This window comes from Protopterus annectens, chromosome 12.part0 (assembly GCF_019279795.1).
Source record: "Protopterus annectens isolate FY-2018-M chromosome 12.part0, PAN1.0, whole genome shotgun sequence".
NCBI classification, from domain to species: domain Eukaryota; kingdom Metazoa; phylum Chordata; order Ceratodontiformes; family Protopteridae; genus Protopterus; species Protopterus annectens.
In genome coordinates this window covers 192,534,268-192,557,175 of record NC_056746.1, presented here as the reverse complement: position 1 = coordinate 192,557,175, position 22,908 = coordinate 192,534,268, and the positions used below count along the sequence as shown (strand labels likewise).

Here is a 22,908-nt window from a genome sequence, read left to right as displayed (position 1 = left end):
CGTATATGTTCGTCTCAAGAATCCCATCTAGCATGTGAACAGGACCTGTCCAACTAGCTCAGAAGCAGAGGGTATCAGAAACATTGTATTACCCAAACTATTAATCAGATCAAAGATGTGCCCCGATCTACACTATTACAATACAAACATTCACATGATGAACCTAAAGCAACAACATCTCAACCCATCAGGTTTGTCACTACATTTGGTAACAATACACCCTTGTTTAGGGACATTATCAATAATCATTGGGATATTCTGAGGGCTCATGAACATTTGAATGAGATATTACCTGACAGATGTGTTTTTTTATACCATAGGGGTAGAACCATTCAGTCTCACTTTACACATTACAAAAGATACAAGCCACCCATATCTATTCAGATAACTCTATTTGGTGATCCTTTGGTAGGATGTTTTCCATGTGGTCATTGTAGTGCTTGCAGATGCATTTTCAAGACCAAAGAATTTTCTAGTGGCAATACCTTTAAGGTATACCAGATAAGAATTTTTGGTAACTGTAGCACGGATTGGGTGATTTATCTGGCCACTTGTACATGTTCCTCCTTTTATAGGTTCATAGGTTCATAGGTTAGTACTAAGCTAACTGCCCTTTGGCAAACACCTTAACCATTAGGCCACCCTCCCAACCCTCAAGACCACTGAGACACAGGATAAGTGAACATCTCAGCGCCATTAGAAATCATAAAATTTCTAATGCTTTATATAAACACACCATGACTCACCAAACTGCACAATTTAAATTTACTATTATTGACAAAATTGATATGCATAGAAACCTTAAAGCAGGCTGGCATGACAGATTAAATAATATGGAATCCTCATGGATCGCCAGGTTAGGAGCTTTATTTAAACCTGGCTTAAATTAAATAAAATAGTTTTTGTCAGCTTATGATTTCATGCATTTGTATATTAGTCAAAACTGACTGTATTCTCTTTAGATAAAGACAAGTTTATATCTACATCATTTGATTTTCAAACAGGTGTATACATGTTTTTTGGTGTATATACACCTTTAAATGATGGGATATAAAAGCAATTACCAGGATGTGCTGTTAATACTATTTTTTGTTTTGCACTGAAAAAGGCTAAAAATACAGCCGAAACCGGTTTGCAATATATGGAATGTAATTTGCCACTAATAAAGAACATTTAGGCACTTTTCTCCTTTGTGCTGGTTCGTTTTTGGGTTATTCGTGACTTTTGGTTTGAACTGTGCACTAGGTCCACCTTGCGTGTATTTTGGTTTGGTCTATTGTATGAGCTTGTCTCAGGATTTAGTGGATTTAGAGTAATGTTAGTAATTGAACAAATTAATGTATCCAGTGTATAGTAAGTATTATCGAAAGTATATATTCTTTATTCTAATAAAATAAGAGGTGTAGTATATTTTTATGAAATATGAGACTGGGTGGGTCTTTGCACTTGTGAGTACAGCTTCAAGGAAATACCAGTTAGATTTCTTGTATCATGTATGTAGTGGTGTTATACCTCAGCTGGTGTAGTGACCGTCGGTTACTCTGTTATGGCAGAATTCCAGTCTGCAGGCCAGAACAAGAAGCAAGAAACACAAGGCAGGTATTGCAATGTGACTTGAAATTAGGAGAGAAATACTTGTGAAACAATTAATGATACACCAACTACTCTTTCTGTTTATTCATGAAACCCATATACCTTAAACAATAATATTGTAAGGAGAGAGACAAGTGACAGCAGCTGCACATTTGTAAGAAAACACAAGACACTCGTAAGGTAGAATATTTCAAATTCTGATCCATTAGTTAATCTACCAGAAAAGATTAGAGTTCAAGGAAAATATTTATACTAGAACCAATAAACCTGTAGGAACAGAGGGAGAAATGTTGTGCTGATCCAGTAAAAGAAAACACTTAAAAACAGAGGCAATGTGATGTATTTTATTGCCACAGCATGCATTTTACAGTAACTTAGACTTTCGGACTAACAGGAGCCCTTCATCAGGAGTTAAATTGAAGAAATAAATAGGAAAAGGACCCCTTTTAGCCCATAAGCCCAAGTAAGTAAAATGTATGTTGGTTCAATGAAGGGTATCACATCACCTCTGTGTTCCAAGAAAAATGCAGTCAGACTTGACAACTCCATGTTTTATAAATGGCATCTGTTTTTGGGTGTAATCAATTTTAGGTTGATGTCTAAAGAACTTGCAGTACAGACAATAAAATGTTTAACAACACTGTTTTACTGAAGAAATAAGGATTTTTAAAGAGGATCTCAACAATGTTAGTGCACAGTGAGGGCAGTAGCATAGTGGTACAGCAGTTACTGATGCGGAAAAAAGTTCTTGGTTCTTCAGTTTGGTTGCTGGGTGGCGTGTTTTCTTTACAGAGTTTGAATGCGTTTACTTTGTCCATGTGTCCCAGTAGGTTGTCATTTCCACCCATATCACAAAAGATATGCGTAGGTGAACTAGGAGTTCTCAAATTGCTCCTAAGTGTGTCTGTCTGTCTGTGTATGTGCGCATATGTGTACATTTGCTCCTGATGATAAGGCTCCTGTTAATCTAAAAAATCTGAGCAGTTATAAAACGTGTGTGTCCAATAGAAGGTATCACATTACCTCTGTGTGCCATCCAGAATAGATTCCTACCATGTACTCTTTTTTTGCTGGGTAGTCTGCTGCTCTCTGTGACCCTGAATTGGATAAATCATTTATTGAAAATGGACGGATAGGTGCAGTAAAACAGATTGCATCAGGGAAACTCCCTGACAAAAATATTGAAGCATGATAACATGTTTGTCTTCCTTTTACCAAAAATAAAGCAGTAAGTCCAGTCAGTCAGACTCCATGCAATTCTCATTTGAACTGTAAGCCATCAGAGGAGTCACCGTGGCTTGGAGCAGGCTGGGGTTTCTGAAAGGTAAATCTGACAGGTTATTCGTCGGCTATGTCACAAGTCTGTGAGATAAGGCTTCCTTGTTTATTTGTTGACATAGTGAAGTATTTTTGAATGATGCATGTCAAGTAGGAAGTGCATTTGTTATTGGTTAGGGCTGCATACATAGAATGTAATATAATACTTGAACTGGCATATTGCTATGATTACAAACAAAATTTTGACAAGTGCTGAAATTGTCTTGTAAACAGTGCAGCTAAAATATCACTCTTCACTGCTTAATTTGTCTTTTTCTTTATTTTGATAGAAAAATATGATTTGTAATTGTTCTCTAGCAAAGTACTACACTTTCAGAAAAGCATATTTGAGAGCCCTCTCAGTTATATGTGGTTTGAGCCATCGCTAATGCATCTAGCTCTTTATGATGTAGTTTTATCACTGAACACAGTGCCTGTGAGAGACAGGATACAGCCACGGTCTATTACTGTAAGCAAAAATTCATGAAAAATGAATGACATAAATATAGACACCTGTTGACCACAGCATGGCATTGAACACACTGTTAATGTATATGGGCAGCAGTGCAGATGTGCTGTATGTTCATATGTTTATAGGTAATTACTAGGCTAATGACCCCTGGGCCTTTTGAAGCCTTGCCATTCTTCCCAAAGGTGAAAATCAAACCCTGTGCCTCATGTTAAACACCTTAACCATTATGTGAAGCCCTGATCACATAAAATCCAGAAGAGTATAGTACCTGATAGAACTGGCAAAACAGTTAATATGCAGTGTATCCCTCTCAGCACTGTATAGTGTCAGTATGTTTCCATACTGGTGTAGGGCTTGCATAAGCATTTCTAGTTTTTTCACCAGGTTATCAGTGGTTGTGCAGTTTTTTTTTTTTGTTTGTTTTTTTTGTCTGTACTGCATTATAACCACCGGCTACTACTCAAGTAAGGCACACTGGTGACTGATTGAAAAAAAAAATCTGCTTGAGCTGAGTCACCAAAAATAGCAGCAATGCCTGGATCCTAGTTATAACACTGTTTACTTTTTTTTTATTTTACCCACTTACCTGCAAACATTGATAGTTCTTACATATTTCCCAGTGTACATGCTGCAACAATGAGTTGTAAAACAAAAGCACTTAAGGATAATGGATGTAAGTCATTCCATTGGTAATCACTGAAGGCATTGGATCTGTCAGAGGTTCCATCAAATGTCTCATCGACAGTGACAGGTTTAGTTAAAAAGTAAGAAAATGAACTAAGAAAGATGGGAAGTCATTTCTTCTTTGGAAACACACATGATCAAGTCAGGCAAACTACAACAATTTTGTGAAAATGGTGTTCTGCAAATGTGCTGAAAATGAGGAAGAGCTTGCTTTGCCTACCTGTTTATTTATCTGTGTATTTATTTATTTACTATGCAAAACATAAAACAAAACAAAAAAGTCCATTTACCATGTATGTAAATAATGGTGACCCCTGAGTTAATTACAGTAAGCAGCAGGGTTGTGGGGGTGCTAGTCCCCTCATGAAGTGGAAGTAGTGTGGCTTTGCATAAAACGCTAATTTTAGACAAATATCTGTTTGCAGCCTTATTACTACAATTTTAAAAATCTGAGGTGCAGTGTTTTTTTTTTTTTTTTTTGAGAGAAGGGTGCTTTTGGGACCGAGCTTGTTTTATGACTTAAAACATTGTTAGATAAACATATTGAGTTTTGCTGTTGTACATAATTACTAAGCATACAATAAAATTTAAAATATTAATATAAAATGCAATGTATTTTATCTTTTTCAGACTTACGCAGTGGATATTTTCTCAGCAGGGTGTGTATTTTACTATGTAATGTCTAAGGGACAGCATCCATTTGGTGACAATTTAAGGAGACAAGCCAATATTTTGACTAATGTGTACAAGTTGGAGCACTTTATAAGTGACATTAATGGTAAGTTAATGTAATTTTTACTGCCCTATTTTAGAGTGCAGGGAAAGAACTTTTTTCTGCAACAATATAGACAGACAATGGTTGTAAAGAAGCTGTCCAGCTCATGAAATTTCACAGATTGAAAAAAAGCCATGCTGGTGATATTAATCAACTCAAAATGTAGACAGTGTGTGTGAGGGTGAAAGGGCAGCTGCTGTGGTTGAGAAGGCAAGAATGAATATCTGAGGAATCACAGAACGCTTGTGATAAAATTTGGATATTTGTGTGTGAACTGCTTTTCATGGGAGGTTGACAGAAGAACATGTCGACCTCCTAGTGGTGCTCTAAAGCAGCCCTTGTTTTCATAAGCTGATACAGCTGCAAAAATACTCAGCCGAGGGGAGTCATGATATGGTCACCATTACCAAAACAATTGAGGGGTTGCAATGTCATGGTATACAACTCAAGAGGAGAAACGTATATGGGAGAAGAGAGCATGCCTACCAGATTATGGGTATAATTTTCAGCCTAGACATTAGAAAGCACTTTTTCATGAAGAGAATGTTGGATAAGCTGACCATGTTGCCTGTCCAGGTACTGAGTTGCAAGGCTACTGTTCTTCAAGAAGTCTTGGTATGGGTGGTGAGCTGAGAAAAGGAACATAACATGGGTAACTAGTTGCACAAGTAATGCAGGCTAGATAGCTTGCATTTTTTGCCATTACAGCTATGTTATGTAATACTGTACTGCAGTATGTATTGAAACATCTAAGGGGACAGAAAAGTGTTTTAGTGTTATCTTTATTACTTAGTAGTTTTGTGTCATTAAGTAATATAACTTAGCCAGACAGAGCTATTGGTACATGTAAACCAAGTAAAACTGTGGTGGAGTAAAGTGTGCAGTGCAGAGTTATCAAATGATGAACGAAAAACCACAGCCATAGATCCAAACGAATACTTTAATACAATAAAAACTCTAGCGCCTTGGCTTAAAAGCCTTCAGTGGAGTAAACATTCAGTAAAACACATGTGTGTGTGTGTGTGTGTGTGTGTGTATATATATATATATATATATATATATATATATATATATATATTATATATATATATATATGGGTCTACTTCATTTCACCTAACTTCCAATTCACTGACTCCCGTTTGACTGAGACCAAATGACTGAAATTTCATTTCACTGATACTTCATTTCACTGACAGTTCATTTGACTGACAAGTATTATTAGCAAGAAAATGGAATATGCCCCCTTCCCCACTGTAGTGCGACCCTGGAGTTAGAATATATAATTGGGGGGGGCACAGCCCCCCACAATGGGGGGTGTGGGGGGGCGAAGCCCCCCCACTTACTTTTCTTTTACTAAGCAATATTATATCAAAACTTAACAATATCATATGAAATGAAGTGGGGGGCTGCGCCCATAGTTCGTAATTTCACGTAATTTGCACGTAATTTCCAACTTAAAATGATGTATAATATTGATTCTCTTAATACACATCAAAAGGAATTACATAAACCTAGCCTTTTTGTACCTAATTTTCACCCACTTGTAGATGCTTTTTGTAAGATGGTAGAAGATGATGTGTATTCCTTTTATTTATCTTCTCCATCAAATTCCAAGAAAGGCAACTTAACATTAAAACAGAAAAAGGCCTTAAGCAACCTTAAAGGTGATCATAATATCTCAATTAGACCAGCAGACAAAGGAGGCCCTGTGGTGATATTAGATAGGATAGATTATGTACACCGTATGCAAGAAATGTTAAGTGACAGCATGTTTTATACTCCTATTAATGTGCAAGTAGTTCAAGAACAAATTGGCAGTGTCTATAGGACCGTAGAAGATCTGAAATGTAGTAGTTTAATCACAAGTGAGATGTACTAATTTCTGTGGGTAGAGTATCCTTTACTACCGACTATACAAGGACTACCCAAAGTCCACAAGAATCCATTCAACCCACCTATGAGGCCCATCATAGCAGGAAGAGGTTGAGTTACAGAACACATCTCAGTTTATGTTGAAAAGTTATTGAGACCGGTGGTAGATACTAAGCCCCTGATTCTTAGAGACTCCAAACAATTTTTATTAGATCTATATAAAGAAACTAAGGTCCTTCCAAATAATCCTACATATTTACTAGTCACAATGGATGTCAAGTCCCTATTTACCAACATTCCGAATAATTTAGGGATAGAGTATGTACAGCAATATTTAATACAGAATACAGATTTTTTACCCTCTAAAATAGATCTAATAGGTTTGTTATTTGAAACCATACTAGAAAATAATATTTTTATTTTTGATGACAGAATATATCTACAAAAGGATGGCGTAGCTATGGGCACTTCTTGTGCCAATAGCTACGCCAACCTAGTGATGGTCTCGTGGGAAAAACATAAATTACTACCATCATTATGTTTTGAGAAGTTCATTTTATTTTACAGACGTTTTGTGGATGATTTATTTTTTATTTGGACTGGTACCAAACAAGAATTGGATATATTTTTTGTTCAAATTAACTCATTTACACATTTTTTAAAATTTACTGTAACTTCCTCACCTTCAAGTATAGCTTTTTTAGACGTTCATATAGAACGTCTCAGCAATGGACAACTTAACACAGGCGTACACAGGAAACCCTGCTTTAAAAATTCTCTATTACATAGACAGAGTATGCATCCAAGGCATATTTTTACTAATATTATTAAGGGCCACGCAATCCGGGCCTCTAGACTAAATCCTCTACAATCTAATTTTAATTCAGAATTAGTGAGTTTACAAGACAGATTAAAATCCAGGAACTATAGAGTAGAGGAAATTAATTTAGGCTTCCAACGTACTGAGAATTTGAGAATGAACAGAGCATTTCCATATTTTTCTGATCAAGGGATGGAAATTTATAAAACAGGCAATGATAAGACATTTAATATGCCATTGCAGAAAATATCTCTATACTATACTAATGATTTCCACCAAATCAGGAATATGTTAAGTAAACATTGGAATGTCCTTACAGTCAACCATAATATCAAGAGAATAGTAGGTGAACAGCCACAATTTTTATTTAAAAACAAAAAGAATCTGCATAGACTTCTGTGTTATAATAATACAAGTCCATACTGTGAGGATAGTCTTTTCTGGTACTGTTCCTTGTCATAGTTGCAATTATTGTTCATATATACTTTCTTCAAATATGTTTATACATCCACATACTTCTAGATTGTTTACATTTAATGTCAATGCTACTTGCAATTCTGAACATGTTGTATATTTAGCTCTGTGTTCTTCCTGTCCCTCCTTTTATGTGGGTAAAACCGACCAAAGGTTTAGGGACAGGATTTGAGAGCATTTGTATCAGATTCGCGTTCATTCAACTGTTAATGCTCTTTCTAAACACGTCCTAGACACAGATGTCACACATACTTTTAATTTTTTAGTTATTTATGTTAATACCCCTACTCTCAGAGGAGGAAACATTACAAATTATACAGAAAGAAATTAAGTTAATTGGATTATCAAACTACAAGCTCATATTCCACCAGGACTCAATGATAAAGTACCTTTAAAACCAGCACTTAGCAATAGGCGATATCATTATAAATGATTTTTTATTCCAGCATATTTATTACTTAGATATACCTGTTATTTATGTGTGCATAAATTCTCATATTGCTATGTACTATATATATATTTTTTATATTTAAAATGAATATATTACTCGTTATTGCTACTAACCAATAGTTTTTTATTTATTTATTATTATGCTTTTATTAATATGCCCTTACATCTATTCCTTACATTGATTCAATGCCATTGTGATTTGTTTATTGATGATGATGTTATTTTTAATGAAGCTGTGATTTTGTATATAAGGAGCTTTTTGTCTAATGTGTTAGTAATGGTTTGAAAAAGCTATTTTAGCGAAAGCGCTCACCTGTTTGTCAATAAATCTACTTTTACAGAAGGAATTTTATAAAAGTTGTTCCGTTGTTCTTGGATATTTGTTTGGTCTGAAGAGACGCCTGTCATTTACTTTCAGTCTTTCCCTGCATCTATGGTTTGAATAGACACACAGTCGCTTACTTGGACCATTTATTTCTGTGTAACTTTATTTGGCTTGAAGAGATTGATTTATACATTTCTGTAACTAGTTGACTTGAGCCCTTTCTAACATTTCTGAAGGGGGGAAGGGTAAACAAGAGAGGCACTGGCCTGTAATCTCTCTGTTTGATAGGATTTAGAGATTTAGAAACGAGGACAACTATATCATTTTTTCATACACTGGGCACTGCTAAGTGAAATGCAAGGTTAAATATATGCTTTAGCATCTTCAAAATGAAGTCAATATAATTATTTATTTTCCTTTGTTTACGGGGACACTCAGAATGGATTGAATACCCCTTTTCTTTGGAGGACGGTTGGGGGAAAGCTGTAAAAAAGTAACAGTTAGTATACAGTTGAATAAATATACTTACAACTATACAGTATACATTTGAACCGTATAAACTACTTAGACATGATATAACATTGTATATTGCTTGTTCATAAGGTAAGCAACATAAGGGAATACTGTCCAGTAGTAGGTGATATTATAATAGCAATTATAGTAGACATGAATTAGCAAGTGACGTAATGTATACACACTGCAAATGGTGGTAGAGCATTTTGCATTCTGGAAGCATTCTAATGAGCATTTCACATTGCAGTAGAGCATATCACTTACAGGAAACAAAAACAGTTTATTTTTGAGGGATGAAGTTTGTAAAAGAGAATGCATTGAGATGAGGTTAAGTAATGGATATAGTGCAGTGAGAGGAGCTCAGAGATGATTAACTAAGGGCATAGTAGTTGCATCTAAAAAGCAAGGTCATATGTTTCTGTATGGAAAAAGTTTAGATGGAGTGCATTCTGTCAAAGATAAATGAGATTTATGTAGGGGATGAAGTGCAGTGATAGATCCAGGTATTCTTGAAGTATGATTTTAGTGAGGACATCTTGTGGTTAGGTTTGTTGATCTGTCAGCTGGAGGTTGGTAGGGATTTCCCGATTTTAGCAGCATAACTTCAGCAAAGGGAGCGACAGTGGGAGTTATAGGAGGGAGTGATATATGTTAAGAATTTATTAGAGGAGCAAAGTTGCCTATTGGGAATATGCCATTTGGAGTGTACCAGTGAAGAAAATTCTTAAGGGATGGGTGCCTGTCTGGGATGTGTAAACTTTTGTGTACAATTTTGAATTGGCAGTAGTTGAAATAATTTGAGTATTCAAGACAACTGAGTTGTTTTATGGCAGTGTAGTGGTGGGTGCTGTTGTTTACATTGGTAGTAAATTTAGCTGTTTTATGGTAGCATTACTTACATTTTGTATGCTGGGTTAAATGCAAATTTGTGAAGATGGGAGCAGCATATTAGACTATTGGAAGTAAGTAGGCAGTCGCTTCGAGTTTGAGAGCACAGTCTGTTAGGAAGAATTTTGTCCAGTACAGCAGTCCATATTGTTGGACATGGAGGTTATAGTTTAGATTCTTGTAAGGAAACATTCAACAGCAGTACCATTAGAGAAAAGAAGGGTGAAGTTAGTTTTTATGTCAAAGTTTGACTTGGTGGTGAATAGCATTAGCTTAGTTTTTTTATGGTTTACTACAAAGTTGGATTGTTTGAACCAGGCTTCGGTGAAGGTAAAGGAAAGTTGGGTGAGGTCAGCGTAGTGGATAAGAGCTGAGTTACTAGAGGCAAGGGGAAGGTTGTTAATGAGTATGCTGAAAAGTAGGGTGCTGACAACTAAGCCTTGAGGAACTCCAACTGATATGGGAAGAAAGATAAATATGGATTGATATAGTTTTATACTTTGGCTCCTATTAATGAGGTAGGTTTTAAATTGTTTTAGGGCTGAGGGGGAGAAACCAAGGGAATAAAAGTTGGCAAGAGTGATTTGGAGCAAGATTATATCAAAAAATTTTCAAAAGCCAAGCAAGACTGATAAAGAAAGGTAATTTTTTCTGTGTTTGTAAATGATTTTGAGGAAAGACAGAAGAGCAGTTTCAGTGCCGTGGGGGGATGGACAAAAATCTTAATCCATGTTGGAATGGAGAAAACTGTCCCTAGAGCAACAGAAAACAGCCGCTCTAAACGAGGAGTCAAATTACACACACATACACACACAGTAAAACAACTCTGCCAGGTATCGAATTATGCACACATACACACTCAGTAAAATGACTCAGCCAGGCATTGTGTGACCTAAAAGGTTAGTCTGAAGACACAGTATGTAACAATAAGACTGCGTGAATTCAAATGAATACTAAATTGGAAATAAAACATACACAAACATTACTATAGAAACCCCATTAAATAAAGGCAATAAACATACCATCAACTAAACTAACCTAAGAAAAAATATGGGATGTGGGGGAGCATTAATGCATTCCTTTAATATTTTACTTTATTCTTAATTGTGATCTTATACTCTTCCAGCATCAAAAAGTTATTATCCTGTACATTTATCAGTTAATTAAAATGATGAAAGTAAATATTTTACATTAATAGACACTACATAGCATACAGTATTTTGTAAGTGCTTTGTCACTTGGGGTGCATATGGTACTGCAATTACTGCACACACCCAGGGATTCTAAGGCACCCCCTGTTCTGGCTCATGCCTTACAACCTTACAACTCTGTAATGTGTACAGTAATATCTTCACCATACAAACCTCCTTGTGCCTTACAGCATGCAGATATGTATGACCCATAATGTTCAAGCAAACAACAACAAAACAGTAATTGCAACCATTTTATTATCATATCATCGTACAAGTGGCCATTGTTTAGGCAATTCAGTGACTAGCACATCTGAGGGATACAATGCGGAGATATTTTGATTTCTAATCTCCGTAGTTTACAGAATAGGATTTGATAGTGTTGTAAGTATTGTCTCCATGTAAAAAATAGTTTTAGCTGTTAAAAATTTAAACACATTTTGAAACATTCATACACTGAGTGTATTGCCTCTGTTGATAATGAAATTCACGTGAGAAGTGTTGCAGCAATTTTGAAACTGTATGCAGTACTCATATTTCACTCATGTATGATTTAAGTGTGATTTTTGTTACATTACGTAAAAGTACTGCACTGATCATGTAATGATGTTAAATAGTACAGCAAGACTGTTGGTGTACTCATCCTTGATCATGTTTGACAAGGGTAAAACGACTAGCTCGCCTAACTTAAAACCAAATCTAAATACATAATAAGGTTTGAAAGCTAACTAGGATTCCCTAAAGTTTCTAAGGGAATGAGTGGTGGGGTACAGAGGCCAAGACTACAGGTAGTTTAGTACCAACCAAGATTGATTTTAGAGGTCACCCATTCAGTACCTGTAGTTCACTGTCTTTGTCAGTCCTTTCTAAAATGTTATTTGTTTGTTAGTGGGTCATAGAGCAAAGAGAAAGTCTACTTTAATTTGGTTTCAGTAATGGTTAAATATAAGGTTGCTGAAGGTGTGAACCAGAAGCTGTAATGTGTGCCTTTTTCATGACACATCCACTATTAATGGACAATATTTTTAGCCCTGAAGGATGGTCTCAATCCACAAGTTTTGGCAAGCACTGAGGGATGTTGGCTATAGCAGACACAGCACTATTTTTAATATTGCCAATTTAATTAGCAGTGTCAGAAGATCAACAGATGGTGCACTTGCCTTTGGAGTAGAGGCCTGCAAGTTGTATTCCTACAGTAAGTGATTAGTTTAATGTTTCCAATGGTGACAGAGCACTGCAGCATAGGGGTGTTGCTGCAGTCCTTGGTGTGCTGTTCTTTGGATGAGACATTAAACTGTGGTATTCCTACAGTAAGTGATTAGTTTAATGTTTCCAATGGTTACAGAGCACTGCAGCATAGGGGTGTTGCTGCAGTCCTTGGTGTGCTGTTCTTTGGATGAGACATTAAACTGTGGCCCCATTTGCCTGAGTTGGTGATAGCTCAGGTGGATGTAAAAGATCCCAGGGCACTTATATAAAAGAGTAGAGGTTTATTTATTATAGTAACACTTTTCCTTCTTTATTTTGTTATTTACACATTTGTCTTATTAACACCTTATATCAAACGTTATACATCTTAAAAACACTTTGTATATTTGTTTTCCTAAATACGTTCAATAACTATTTCATCCCATCCTTTCCACCATAACCATTTTTAATATCCCATATTACTTTCTCATCTTTTCTTTTGTTATACAGCAGTGTGACAAACCGAAATGCAGCCAGCCCAGATAGCTGGAATTTTGTAAATAATTATGTCACTTGAAAATATTAATATGGTTTATACAGACATGCGACACTGCCAGCCCAGCTATCTGGAATTTTGTAAATAATCATATGTCATTTGTGAACATTAATATGATCCATAGGCTTGTCTTACAAAGGTAAGAGAACTATATGTTATATGGATATTAAACTACTGGTGCAGAAGGGTGTGTTGAACTGTATGATGTGTACTGAGCTTCAAGAATGTAACCACAGTGTACCATACTTGGAAAGAACAGAAATGGATGTACATTATATACCTGTGCAAATGTGTTTTAATAGTAGTAGCTGGAACATACAGAGTTAGCTTACAAACTCTGAGAAAATAATTGAAGAGTTTTACGGTTGTGTTTATCTCAGCAAGAAAGCAGGACATCTACAGCTAGAAGTTCTTTCTATTGTCTGGAAACAGAAATAATTACAGGTTTCAAATGTAAAAGTGTTTAACTGTTTTATGACTTCCATTTCTATGCAAACTTCTGAGAGATAAGTATTTTTGACACAGAAGTGGTAAATTTTAAGTTTCTGTTAGCCTGGGAGCAGAAGGCAGAGGTGACAAATAGTGATGTCACCCAGCTAACACAGAAATAATGTGTGTTATTAATTTAAGAACGATCTCAGAGAGAAAGTCTGTGCATTTTTTTTGTATTTGTCTTTGGACCTGGAAACATCCTCATCATCAGCACTACATTTGCCTTGTTCTGTAAGTAAGTTATTTAGGGCATAGTTTCTTTTAGATAAAGGTGGGAATATAGTAAAGATTACTTTAGGTGTTTTCTGTATTTATTTGAGATTGTCCTGCAATGTTGTTTTAAAATATTTCCTGTGATTCTGAACTCACTGCATTGAGTTATTCAGTATTGTCTTGTCCTTTTATTATTTATTATTAAATATATTTAAACCTTTTAGTTGTGGCTGGTTTGTTTAGATATATTTAAGCTCTTATAGTACCTGCATATGTATTTGGTGACATTGTATGGGCCACTCCTAAATAGCCTTCAAGTCTTAGTCACGCTTACCATTTGTATAATAGTAACATTACACAAATACATAATAGGGTTTGAAAGCTAACTTGGATTCCCTAAAGTTTCTATGGGAATGTGGGGGGGGGGGTACAGAGGCCAAGATTGGTCACCCTTTGAGAAGGGCCTTAAAGTGGCTGATAAGGGGTTCTGGTGGCAGTGCTAACTACTTTATAGTCTGGGCAGAAGGGGGCATAGCTAGTAAAACTGTGCCAGCCTTTCCCAGGTATGCGTTTGTGTATAAATCAAATCTCAAAGTAAGTGTGTGTGTGTGTGTGTGTGTGTGTGTGTGTGTGTGTGTGTGTGTGTACTTGGGCAGGGACATGAAGCACTGGCTGGACAGAGAGAGGTGCTGGGAGGACATGGCTTGGAACCCCGGCTAAGGACTCACCTCTACAGCTGTGCCAATAGGGAGTCTTACTGGGGATCTGGAGAAAGAGGGAGAAACCAGCCCCAGACTGACTGTGATCTCAGTGTGCTCTTAAGGGAGATTGTACTTTACTGTGTTTGTACTTGTAATCCTCCCAATGTGCACATCCCTCACTGGTGCTAGTGGCGGGACTGAAGCTGCTTGATTATTGGGCCAGTGCATGGCGTCACAAGCAGTTATTTACATTTCTTTTCAATAAATGCCAAATAACAATAAATAACATTTTATCCCATTTTCAATTTCCTTTTCACAATTAACATCATATTTCCCATACAGTACCATATCCCAGATCAATAATTATAAATAGGAAAGAAAGCAGTGATACCTGTAATACCTAAAGATGGTAAAAACCCATCAGATCCAGCTTCATATAGGCCCATTTCAGTTCTGAAACATGATTATAAAGTCTTTAAGTCTATATTGGCTACAAGAATGGCAAAGGTGATGCCAAAATAGATATAGATAGATAGAGAGATACATAGATAGATACATAGATAGATAGATAGATACATATGGATTATTGTGGTTTTGTGGAGGAGAAGCAAATATTTGACAACATTAATAGAACAATGATGATCCAGAGGAAAGCAAAATGTAAGAAAATATCACTGATGTTGGTGGATCTTGATGCAGAAAAAGCCTTTGACAGAGTAAGCAGGGATTTTTATGATCAGGGCAATGGAAGCCTTTACATTCCCTGATAAAATTATAAGGTTGTTTAGGAGGATATATGAGAGATGCAAGGCAAAAATTAAAGTGGTTGGGTTCCTCTCTGATAAGTTGTGTTTGAGCAGAGGAACCTGACAAAGATGTAATCTTTCCCCTTTGTTTATTTGCAGTATATTTAGAACCATTGGCAAAGAAAGTAAGGGACTCAGTATTTCAAGGATATAATTGATATGGTAGTCAAAAATAGCTGGCTTTATTTGCATATGATATTATTTTATACCTGATAAAAATCAGAAAAGGACATTTCAGTGTTATGGAACATTTTGAAACAGTTTCAAGTCTTTTCGGGATACAAAATTAATGAAGATAAAACAAAGGCAATAGCTGTAAATTATGTATGCACACACACACACACACACACATACACACACACACACACACACACACACACACACACACACACACACACACACACACTGGTTCAGCAATATCCATATTTATGGAGACATGATAAAATGAAGTACTTAGGAGTCTGGATTAAAAGGATTCTGTTGTGGCAGCTAAGGATATGTGGAAAGAGACTAAACATAAGGTAATACAAAAACTAAGAAATTGGAAACTCGGTGAAAATGTTTTTAGTCCCTGTAGTCTTATATATGGGTCAGGCATACTTTTATCAACCCAAGGAGAAGTTGTGAACAATAATTAATAAAGAATTGAAGGAAATTATCTGGGAGGGAAAGAGTGCAGGAGTTAAGTGGGATAAGCTGATCCTTCCAACAGGGATATTTTAGACCTACACAGTTAAGGATCATATATCCATCCATCCATCTTCAACCTCTTTTCCCATTTTTACACATGGAGTCAGGGTGTCACTTCACAGTGACAATCATCTCGAGCCAAGGTTTAGACTGCCGGGTGGCTAGCCCTGCAGCTGTAATTCATTTGCACTGCTCACACATGCACACACTCTCACCTACGGCCAATTTAAAATGTCCAGTCCACCTACTGCATGTCTTTGGAATGTGGAAGGAAACCGGAGCACCAGGAGGAAACCCAAATGACCACGGGGAGGACATTCAGACTGCATACAGAAGGCTCCACAGTCGAGAATCGAACAGGAAAACCTCTTGCTGTGAGGCGACCACTGCACCACCATAACACCCCCGCTGTGAGGTGACAATGCTAACCGCTAAACCACTGTGGCACTTAAGGATTTTTTATATATATATATATATATATATATATATATATATATACATACATATATATATATATATAGATACACTAGACAATCTCGATGCACTGAAATGTCAAAATTCAGTACGGCGAGACCGAATAGTGGAAAGTGCAGTTAACCGAAACTACACTATGCCGAATCTGCCGCTATTGTGGTGTCACGTTTATGACGTGTGGTGTGGTTTGTGGATTTATCTGGGGTTTCAGGTAAGTGTTGTGTGTTTGAGGATAATGGGTAGGTATTTTAGTGTGTGTGTGTGTGTGTGTGGTGGTGTTTGTTGTGTGTTTAGTGTGACCTCGGAGTTAGAATATATAAGTACGGGGGGTGTGGGGGTGCAGGATGGCTTGCCCCCCTGCTTATAGGTAGGTTAAGTGTGTTTGTGTGTGTTGTTATGTTTGTTTAGTTAGGTAGGTGTATGTGTGTGATTATGTCCTGGTTATTTATTTATTTATTTATTTCAGTTTGATTACTGGGGAGGTCCACTAGGCTTGTGGGTCTGTTTTCAGTGGAGGCCCGGGGAGAAAAGCGCCAGAAGTTTAATTACAATAAAAAAAATTTACAAAAAGAAATTACATAGAAAATTACATAAAAAAAAATTCAGAGGCAATTGTATTTCAAATAATTATCAATAAAAGAATAACAAGTAACAATGTCAATAGTTCAAGAGGAAATATTGGCTTATGGTTTGAAATCAGGATGTACTAATTAAGAATCTTAAGTAGAGAAATTTAAGGAGGTTAGGTAGGAAAATGAGATTAGCCAGGAGAGAAATGGGAGGATAACTTGAGAGGTATGGGCTTGAGAGTGCAATTGCATTTCTAGTTTTGACGGAGTAAGAATGAAGATGGTTTTTGAAGATGTTAAGGTTGGTGTAGGACCTAAGTATGTAGGGCAGAGCATTCCATTTTTTGGCTAGGGTAAAGGATAGGAGCAGTTGTCCTGCTGGGCATTTAGATTTTTGTATGGTGATTAGGTTTTGGTGAGAAGATCTAAGTGATCTAAGGGGGGGGTATAAGGCTGTAGAATGTTTGAAAGAGCAGGGCAGTTTGTGGGGTGGAAGAATAATTTGTGGGCTGTTGTGATTTGGAGAAAGTCAAGGTGATTGGGTAGTTCAAGCCAGTTTAGGGAGAGGAGGGAGGTGCAGTGATGAGAGGAGGATTTGGCATTTGTGGAAAATCTTGAGATTTTGTTGTAGCATTGTTCCAGTTTGGAGGTAAGTGTGGAAGATAAATTAGTGAGGAGGGGAGCACCATACAGAAGGGAGGGAAGAAGGAAGGTAGAGGCAAGGGTAAGTCTAGTGTGAGGAGAGAGGAAGTGCTTGTTTCTATATAGTAAGCCAAGTTTTATGTGTGGTTTTTTTTATGTTTAGCTGGATATGGTCATTAAATTTTAGTTGGTCATCAATTATAACACCGAGAAGCCTGGTGGAAGAGACAATCTCAATGGTGGAGGTGTTGTGGCTGGTGATTAAAAATGAGTTTTTATTTAGAGAGGATGATTTAGATGGGGTGAAAAGGAGGATCTTTGTTTTGTTTGCATTTAGGGCGAGATGATTTTGGAGCATCCAGTATTCAGTGGTTGAGAAGGCAGTCTGTGTTATGGCTTTTAGTTCTGCTAGATTAGAGGCACAACAGATTAAAGTGGAATCATCTGCATACTGCACAATTTTGGTGTTGGGAATGGCTTTGTGGAAGTCATTAATAAAGATGTTGAATAGTAATGGGCCGAGAATGGAGCCTTGGGGTACTCCAGTAGGTGTAGAAAGGAAGGAAGAGGTAGCTTGGCCCCATTTCACAGCTTGGGACCTGTTTGAAGGGTAACTGGAGAACCAAGAAAGAGTTGTTTGGCAGAGGTTGAGATTAGATAGGTGGTTTAGAAGGTGGGAATGAGAGATGGTGTCAAAGGCTTTGGATAAGTCAAGAAGAAGAGAGGAGACTATGTTACCAGAGTCACGTGCTGAGTTGACAGAGTGCAAGAAGGAAAGAAGGGCGTTGGTTGTACTATGTCCAGGGCGGAAGCCATGTTGAGTAGGAGAGAGAAGTTGGTGTTTGGTAAGGAATGGCAAGAGCTGTAGGTGGATACATTTTTCAAGAATTTTGGATAAAGGAGAGAGGATGGCTATGGGACGGAAGTTGGAGACAGAGCAATTTATGCCACCCTTGTGGAGAGGCAGAATGAAGGCAGAGCGCCATAGTTTGGGTATGTAGCCTTCGAGTAAAGACCTATTAATTAGGATGCTGATGGGAATGGCAATAGTGTCAGAAGAAGTTTTAAGGAAGGAGGATGCAATGCTGTCAAGGGCATTGGGACAAGGCTTTAGTTTTTGGAGAAGTTTCTTTATTAGGTTGGTGGATACAGATTTGAGTTCGAAAGAGGGGGCAAGGGATATGGGGACTGAAGCTTGAGCAGGGAGAAGGGGAGAGTTATTGTTGGTGAAAGTCTTGGTTAGATCAGCGATAGAACAGGTGAAAAATGAATTGAAAAGGGAGGCTATTTCAAGGTCTGATTTGCTGGTATCAGGAGAGGGGTTGTTTTTAGTACCTGGTCTAATGAGGGAATTAATAGAGTTCCAGAATTGTTTAGGATTTCTTGCATGGTTCTCTTGAAGTTTGATATAGTAAGACTTTTTATCTTTAATGACTTGCTTTTTGACTAGGTTTCTTAACTGTTTATATTTAAGGAAAATTTGTGGATCCTTATGTTTAAGGTGGGCTTTCCAGGTTTTATCTCTTTGAAGCATTATCTTTTTAGTTTCGTTAGTGAGCCAGGGGGAGTTCTTTGTTTTGACTCTTTTAATTCTAATAGGGGCTTGAGAGTTGAGGATAGTTAAGAATGTGGAATTGAAGTAATCAACGGCTTTGTCTAATGGTAGTATTTTTAGGGGGTTGCAGTTTGTTAGCTTAAGAGAGTAAGAGAAGGAAGTAGGGCTAAAGTTAGATAGGTTGTGAGTATGAATTTAGTGGTGAGAGTGGGGGGATGAGGGAGTAGCTCAAATGGCGAAAGCAGGGAAATGGTCTCCTAGTGGGTCAGTAAAGACTCCTGATTTTATAACTTTGTTTGGATGAGATACTAGGATCCAGTCGAGTATTGTGCCAGGGGGTTTGGTTTTGTTGGGTCGAGTAATGGAATTAGTAAGTTGAGTATATTTGAATAGGTTGATGGCTATTGTGGGATTGGTGTTATTGATTTTTCCCCAGTCAATATTTACATCACCCAGAATGATGGTTTCCAGGTTAATATTGGAGGAGGTCTTCTAGAGTATTGGTATTGTTACCAGGGGGAATATAAAGGCAGATGATGCAGATTCTTTTATGATTATTAATATTTAGTAAACCAATAACAATTTCAGAGTTGGTGAAAGACGGTATGGGGTTAGGGTAGGGAGTAATGGACAGGAGGTTGGAATAAAGTAGAGCTACGCCACCACCTCTTTTATTTGGTCGGTCAGACCGGAGACAATGAAATCCTGGAGGAAGGAATTGTGAGTCAGTAATATGAGGTTTTAGCCATGTTTCAGTGATAGCAGCAATATCAGGAGAGTTGTGACTAAGCCAGGCATGGAAGAGCGTTACTTTATTTTTTAGGCTTTGGGCATTAATCAGGGGCGGCTCGTGGCATAGGGCTGCCGGACTGCAGCCCCCTCAAAAATAAAAAAGAGAAAGAAAAATGAAAGAAAAATGAAAAATAAAAAAAAAATTACTTTTCGAAATTCGCGGACTTCGCGCATGCGCATAGACCGAGTCCCGACTACTGTCGGTCTATGCGCATGCTCAAGGCAGTCCGGCCGTCCCCATAGGGGGACACAAGGAGACGTCTGTGCACGTTTACAGTGCACAGACTCGCCAGGATTATGGGTCGCGTCCGGACTGCAAGAGCAGCAGCAGGGACTCGGGACAGAGCATAGGGATCTCGTCGGGAAGGAGCATTAGGATCTCGCGGGTCTTTTCAGTATTGCGCGGGAAGGATGTACGTTAGCTAGCTGGATGTATTCAGGTAAGGTGCCTTTTAATTTACAATGTTTATTTGTGTGTGTATGGTGCTTATGCTTTACTGGAGTTGGTGCTTATGCTTTACTGGAGTTGGTGCTTATGCTTTATGTGTGTGTGTGTGTGTGTGTGTGTGTGTGTGTGTGTGTGTGTGTGTGTGTGTGTGTGTCTGTGTGTGTCTGTGTGTGTGTGTGCTGTGTGTGTCTGTGTGTGTGTGTGTGTGTGTGTGTGTGTGTGTGTGTGTGTGTGTGTGTGTGTGTGTGTGTGTGTGTGTGTGTGTGTGTGTGTGAAAATGCCCCAGGTGCTTATGGTGGTGTGGTAGGGAATGCCTCAGGCTTGAACCCTGTACCCTGTATGCAGGTGTTAAAGACTTGAGTTCCCTACCCACCACCATTTGTAAAAAATTTCAGATTTTTGCCTCATATTCGATCTGATCTGTTCCTCATAATATCTGTGGTTTGTAAATGTTGCAATGCTTGATATTTGATGGTGTAGTAGTAGCATTGTTGCCTCACAGCTGCAGGTTCTTGGGTTTGATTCTTGGCTGGGGTTCCTTCTTTGTGGGGTCTGTATCTTCTCCCTGTGTTTGTGTGGGTTTGCTTTTGTGTCCTCCCATGTTACAAAGACATGTCTGCATTATTTCTTCCTGGGCCTCTGCTGAAAATTGTTTATTTGTTCCAAGTCAGACTGTCCTGATTAAAAATGTTAAATAAAATTGACAGGCATTTGAATTTCAGACTTAAGGGTTTCTGAAGGTTTAATTCCTTGCATATTTGATGGTGCAGTGGTAGTATTGTTGCCTCACAGCTATAGGTTTTCTGGTTTGATTCTTGGTTGGGGTGGCTTCTGTGTGAGTCTGCATCTCCTCCATGTGTTTGTGTGGATTTGCTCTGGTGCCCTGCCATTTTACAAAGACGTGTCTGCAGTTTTAATCCCTGCTGAAAATTGGTTTTGTTCTGTCCGCAGTAAAATTGACAGGCATTTGAATTTCAGACTTCAGGTTTATGAATGTTTAATTCCTTGCATAATTGATGGTGCGGTGGTAGTATTGTTGCCTCACAGCTATAGGTTTTCTGGTTTGATTCTTGGTTGGGGTGGCTTCTGTTTGGAGTCTGCATTTCCTGCCTGTGTTTGTGTGGATTTGCTCTGGTGCCCTGCCATTTTACAAAGATGTGTCTGCAGTTTTAATCCCTGCGTCTCTGCTGAAAATTGTTTTTGTTCTGTCCGCATTAAAATTGACAGGCATTTGAATTTCAGACTTCAGGTTTCTGAATGTTTAATTCCTTGCATAATTGATGGTGCAGTGATAGTATTGTTGCCTCACAGCTATAGGTTTTCTGGTTTGATTCTTGGTTGGGGTGGCTTCTGTCTGCATCTCCTCCCTGTATTTGTCTGGATTTGCTCTGGTGCCCTGCCATTTTACAAAGACGTGTCTGCAGTATTAATCCCCGCGTCTCTGCTGAAAATTGTTTTTGTTCTGTCCGCAGTAAAATTGACAGGCATTTGAATTTCAGACTTCAGGTTTCTGAATGTTTAATTCCTTGCATAATTGATGGTGCGGTGGTAGTATTGTTGCCTCACAGCTATAGGTTTTCTGGTTTGATTCTTGGTTGGGGTGGCTTCTGTGTGGAGTGTGCATCTCCTGCCTGTGTTTGTGTGGATTTGCTCTGGTGCCCTGCCATTTTACAAAGATGTGTCTGCAGTTTTAATCCCTGCGTCTCTGCTGAAAATTGTTTTTGTTCTGTCCGCAGTAAAATTGACCGGCATTTGAATTTCCAACTTCATGTACTTCAGAATACATAGTAGCACAACCTTTTTTTTTTTTTAGCAATTTTCGAAGTTTATAAGATGAATATTTTAAATTTGTCCCTATTTTTGGGACTGTATTCCCCCATTATTGGCTTCGTCCAGGTTTTTGTGCTAAGGATGACAGCTATGGCAAGAACTGAATTCACTGAATATGTTTGAGGGCTGTATTCCCTCATTACTGGGTTTGTCCAGGTGTTTTGTACTAAGATTTTGACAGCTATGGTGAGAACTGAATTCACTAAATGATAGCCATTTAAGTTTCAGTCTTCCTCTCTTTTACAAAGCAGCTGATGTGGCGTAGTGGTATGTTACTCTGACTGTTTTTTGCTCAGGGACCTTGGCAGTAAAATATATGGTGGCAACACAACATTTTATTCTAGCAACTTTCCAAGATTATACAAGCAATGTTTAATGTGTCCCTGTTTTTGGGCTTTTGACCCCCAATACATTTTGGCTTTTTCCAGTTTTCTTGAGCTGCGAAGTTGAGATGCAGTTGAGTATTGAGTAGATTTTACAAGGAACTGAGAGCTGCAGGGAATAGAAGTTTAGTGCTTTGCCAAGTTAATACTATAGCACAACAGGTTGTGTACTTGCTTTTGATGCAGAAGGTTGTGG

The 22,908-nt window shown here is 37.8% G+C and overlaps 1 protein-coding gene across 1 annotated transcript in view; it reads left to right on the top strand.

Moving 5' to 3' along the window:
* Positions 1 to 22,908, top strand: part of ERN2 (endoplasmic reticulum to nucleus signaling 2) — an 886,535-nt gene that overhangs the window by 742,794 nt on the left and 120,833 nt on the right. Inside the window, exon 18 of the mRNA XM_044089233.1 lies at positions 4,697 to 4,844. Within this exon, the coding sequence (XP_043945168.1) occupies positions 4,697 to 4,844 (148 nt within the window). The remainder of the gene's footprint in view (positions 1 to 4,696; positions 4,845 to 22,908) is intronic.